At 49.1% G+C, this 5,478-nt stretch overlaps 1 protein-coding gene across 1 annotated transcript; it reads right to left on the minus strand.

The window, feature by feature from the left end:
* BHLHE22 (basic helix-loop-helix family member e22) lies at positions 1-2,181 on the minus strand. The gene has a single exon (XM_074943068.1). The coding sequence runs from the start codon at positions 1,189-1,191 to the stop codon at positions 298-300; it is 894 nt and encodes a 297-aa protein (XP_074799169.1). The 5' UTR covers positions 1,192-2,181; the 3' UTR covers positions 1-297.
* Positions 2,182-5,478: the final 3,297 nt, after the last annotated feature.

Genomic DNA, 5,478 nt, shown 5'->3' on the forward strand with positions numbered 1-5,478 from the left:
AGCTGCTATTTCTCAGCCTCTCTTTGTGTCCACACACACACACACACGCGCACACACACACACAATTGCGATTTTTTACTTCGCTGAGGTCTTGGTTGCGATCAAGTCACCACTTCCACGAGGAAAGCCCCCAAGCCCACCCCCGGCCCGTTCCAAAAAAGAAAAGAAAAACCTTAAGCCTAATAACCACGAGAAACGGAGGATTTAGCCCAAGTCCTTTCCCAGAGTCGCCCCCTCCCCCGCATCCACCCCTGCCAGCTCCTTGCCCTGCCCGGGTGGAAGCGCCTGGCGGGGGCTTTAAGGCTTCTCCGTGCACTGTTTGCAGAGGCTGGAGGAGACGCTGTTGAAAATGGCACATTTCTCCGGGCAGGAGCTGGCAGGGGGCAGGCCGGCGCTGAAGGGGTAGCCGGCCGCCTGCTCGTAGGCACCGAGGGCTGGGTGCAAGGCGGCTGCCGCGGCCGCCGCCGCCGCCGCCGAGCTGGGCAGGGAGGCGGCCGAGATGGCCTGGCCCTGGTTGAGATAAGCCACCAGGCGCCGCATCTCCTCCAGAGCCTGCGCCTGCATGAGGATGTAGTTCTTGGCCAGCAGCAGCGTGGCGATCTTGGAGAGCTTCCGCACCGAGGGGCTGTGCGCGTAGGGGATCACCGCCCGCAGCTCGTCCAGCGCGTCGTTCAGGTCGTGCATCCGCCGCCGCTCGCGGGCGTTGATGTTGAGCCGCAGCGCCTTCTGCTCCTTCGACTTCTTGCTCCCGCCCAGGCCGTGGCTGTTGGAGCAGCCGCCCTCGGCCGCCTTCAGGCCCCCCCCGGCGCCCCCCGCCCCGGGTGAGGCGGCCCGCGGGTCTCCCCCGCGCAGCACCAGCTCGCAGCGCCCGTCGCTGTCGTCGTCGGGGCTCTGCTCGCCGCCGCTGCTCTCCGCCACCGAGCTGCGGCTGGTGCTCTCGCCGTACTTGCCGCACACCGAGCCGGCCGGCAGCGAGAGGGGGTCGCCGGCCCCCAGCGCCGCCCCGGGCTGCAGCAGCCCCTCCGCCTCGCCGGGCTCGAAGCAGCTGAGGGGCGAGGGCTGGCGCTCGCGCGGGTGGCTCAGGTCGAGCCCCGGGGGCGCGCGGAAGGCGGCCTCCATCCTCGTGGCCGAGGCGCCGAGAGTCTTGTGGAACAAGTCCTCCTCGGCGGCCAGGCTCAGCGCCCGCTCCATGCTGCCCGCCCCGCGCCGGCTCCTCCGCGCCGCCTTCTCCGCTGGCCGCGAGCTCTCACCAGGGGATGCGCTCGGGCATTGTGAGCTGCGAGCAGCCCCCTCGTCCGCCGTTTATCTTGCTTGGCTTCACCTTCAAGAGATTTCCGGCCCCAGCAGCCGGGGGAGTCTTTTACATCATTAGCTCGGCGAGTAGGTTATTATGAGGAAGACTCGCCTGTTGGGACGGAGCTCTCTACCCAATCAGGTTAACGCTTTAATTAATAGGATTAAAGCGGTGACAAACAAGCCCAGGCGCTAGCTGGCCCTGAGTCTGAAGAGTTTCATTTCCCAGGTCTGAAGACAGGCAGCAGCTAGAGCTTTATAAAAGGCGCCTGCTCCATTATTCTCCCTGCCATCTGTAGACACAGCTTCGCGCATATGTTTGCAAGACGTTGTGTCCTGTTAGGGACCCAACGACTGCCTTTAGCTTGGCATGTGTGGCGCCTTTCACTCGTCAATGAGCACACTAACCGCCCTGCTTAGAGCCCGGGCTGTTCTTCGCCTCCTTCAGCAAATGACAGAGCTGCACTGCCAAGGGGCCCACCGGAGTGCCTTCCTCCGCGCGCGGCCAGCCGACTTCTGCCGACTTCACCAAGAGAGAGTCACGCCACCCCTGTTTACACGAACTTAGCTCTCCCTGTGGAAAGGGGTGGCGTGGAATAGCAAACGCCAGGCTGCTCCCTGCTGACTCGCCAGAAAGGTTCACCTTGGCTTCGGACAAGACGATCCTTTTTCTCCCTTTCAAAACAAATTGAGGACAAACTGCAAGGCGCTGCTTTTGTCCCCTCCCCCAGCCAAACTTAACAGGTTTCCACTCGCAGGTTTGCTACCTAGTGGTAATTACCCCCCCGCGCGTCAATAAAAATAAAAGCATCAGCTTTACAATACAACTAATTTGAGGGCAAATAATAGGAATTAAGGACCAACTTTTCTAGCGATCAGTTCTTCAAAGGTTCCTTCCTTGCAATAAGGATACTTTACAAGGACTGTCCTGCCTAACTCAGAAATGGGTGGGTAGTTTGTGCCTCTGAATGTATCAGATCAACTTGAGATCATGTAATTCATTAATGTCATCCCTCACGTATTTATATTTCCTGGGCTTCAGCTACAACTCCTCACCTTAAGGCCCACTTTCCTTACAGTCAGGTTCTCACACTAAAGTGTAAACACTTTGTCTAAAATGTGTCCTGCGGATCCTCTAATAATAGAGACAAAAAGCAGCCTTTTCTCCTTTTATTATAATCGCACTGAAAGCACATGGTATTTAGTGGCGGGTTTTCATTCTTATGACATCAGTAAAAACAATATTTCCCAACACCTCCAGTGCATCATTCGTATGTGGCAGAATTACTGAAGGCTATGAAATTTCTGGTTTCTCTGGTTTCATTAAAAACCTTTTAATTGTGTCTTTCCGAGATGGCCCCAGGTGTTGGACTCTTTTCATTACATTTTGCTCTAATGTGATGAAATTCTAATTCTCTCCTTACCATATGGTTAAATTTGCCCACTGAGAATTAGTTGAAAAAGGAGAAATAATCTATTAATCTCTGTAATAGATTCACAAATGAGGTTCGCCACAGAACCTGGTTTTGAATGGTAATATCAGAACAGTTGGGTGCCTTGTTTCAGGAAAGAAAGGACCAGGCTACAACAACAGAGACGTAAAGAATTCACCTGTAAAGACTAAAAAGAAGCCAAGCTGCAGATTTTCAAAGTAATTGACTGAGATTTCATCTAGCAAGGACATGGCTACAATACAGCCTTCAGTCACCTTGTGTCTTTACATTTAAAATGAACAAACAAACCCAGTCCCCCACCCATTCAGCCTCCTCCTCCCCCCAGCCCCCAGTCGAGCATCTAGCTTGTGCAAACGTCCCTGGTTGAAACCAAAAGTGCACATTCAAATCTACAGTTTCTTTCTTATAGATACTTCTGTTAACCTCTATCGTTATTAATCCAAAATGATCCATTATTTCCCAGATCTGAGGAAGAGCTCAGTGTAAACTCGAAAGCTTCTCTCTCTCACCAACAGAAGTTGTTCCATTAAAAGATATTACATCATCCACCTTGTCTCTCTGTTAATTCAGAGGCATTTTAGGTTTATTGTTTTCAAGTTAGCAACTTCATTTTCACTGGGATCATAAACAAAGAGCTTGATAATTACAATAGGTTTTTATCTGTTTAATATCAACTTGTAAAACTCATTTGATCACTTAAGGATGACGAATACTATTATTATAATTTGATGGTTTAAGGAGAACATTTTACTGCTCCCAGTTTGTTTCGTCGGAGACAGGCTTTCTGCGAAATCTCTCTGGTTGATATATGGCTTCATTAATCCTGCCTTTCTCTTTTGCTTGAAACTTTTCGGGTGGTGTATTCATGTGCTCTGTAAGCAGTTTGGGAGCTGAAAGACTGCATGGCTCTGATGTTGCTACAGTGCTAAAAACATTTCATCATCATTAGAGTCCTGAACACAAAACTAGGGCATGGTTATCGGAGTGATTAATGCTTTGTCACGCTTTGGACAGGTGCAACTAGCATCAGGTCACGTTATAAACAATGATATTTCATGAACCTAGTTTTGTAATTTCCGAGTGGGCCATAGCTGTCGTCCATTTTCTGCCATCATCCGGGGTGTCAGTGTTTACCTGACTAAACACAATATCATCTATCTATCTATCTATCTATCTATCTATCTATCTATCTATCTATCTATCTATCTATCTATCTATCTTCCTTTGTTTTCTTTTCTTTCTCTGTCTGCCTGCTGCATCTCTATCTCTGATATGTATCAACCACCTTTCTGTTCATTCACTCCTGATCTGCCAAACTTAAGTGTTCAAACGGTCTATCAAGCTTCAATTTATATTTACTACCCTCCCCCAACCCTGCCCAAAAGGCCCCCACCTTCTTCCAGTCGCATTTGGTGTGAACCATCCTGGATCAAACTCCTCTGGGCTCCCTAAGAACGTGGCTGTTTAATAGTCACCAATAACTTTGGTTTGGAAGCAGGCAGAAGAATTTATAGAAGCTTTAAATGCGGGGCTTATAAAAAATATCCGAGGAATGGTCTTTGAGGTTTATGCACTCGTAAACTTTTGCTGATTGCTTCTGGAAAGTTGTCAGGCATTTAACACTGCATTTATCTTACGGTGCAACGAAAACACATCTGCTCAGTGTCTCGTTACCTGGTTTAATTGTGACACAGCCCTAAGTCACTGACTAGACTTTCAGCTCTTTCATTATGTCGGTAGCAAGCAGCCGGGAGCTGAGGTGAAGAAGGGAAGGCGACGAAACGCCCTAACAAATCAAACAACTTCGCCGTTATGCCCAAGAAGCATAAACTGCGGTTGAACTTTCCTAGGCTGCGGGGCGGTGCTTCAATTTGCAAGCTTGGTGAGCAGGGAAGTTTGAGAGAATTATGCCCATTTCAGGAAAGCAAGATCGTGCTTTCGACGAGTTTATTTCTCTGAAGTTTGGCTGTGAGCACAGCGTCCCTGCAAGGCAGCTTGCGCCAAATATTAAGCTGTACCCTTTAATGAACCATCTACCAGCACGAAAATAAAAAAACACTTCAAATGATAATGGCCTCCGAGATTACACATTAGAGTCAACACAATTTATTACTGAAAACGTGAACACAGATTTTTTTTTTGTTTTTTAGGTGCACTGGAGTATGAAACTAGCTAGATCTACACCTAATGATCAATTTCTAAAGCCCTGGGTCCTAAATTTCAAGCGTGGGTGGGGGGATTAGAAAACCCTTCCAGTAAACAGGTCGCCGAGTAGCGCATAAAGTTGTGTATTCCGTTTGCTATAAAACTCTCAAGAAAGGCAGAATCGCCCATTTATGTCTAGATATACCCAGAAGTTTAATGATAGCGAGGCATAGTTTATAAAGATTAAGACAGTTTCATTGCAGCCGGGGGGAATACTGTAACTCCCTAGAGCTTGGAAATGCTTTGGAAATAGTCAGCATTTCACTGATACCAGAAGAATAACTCTCTGATCAAACTAATATTAACATGAGATTCGAGTTTACTCCTCTCTGGCCGTACTAAAGACTTCATCAGTGTGTCCCCACATGTGGCTACATGCATTTGACACCGAACCTAAATGACAGCAAAGCCAAATATCAAGTTTAAATATTTTGCTCTAACCCCCCTATGTACAGTATTTCTTTATTCCCCCCCCCCCCACACACACACACTGTTTCTTCCATTCTCGAGATGCTTGTAGATTCGT

The sequence above is a fragment of the Natator depressus genome, chromosome 2 (genome assembly GCF_965152275.1).
Source record: "Natator depressus isolate rNatDep1 chromosome 2, rNatDep2.hap1, whole genome shotgun sequence".
Taxonomy (NCBI): Eukaryota; Metazoa; Chordata; order Testudines; family Cheloniidae; genus Natator; species Natator depressus.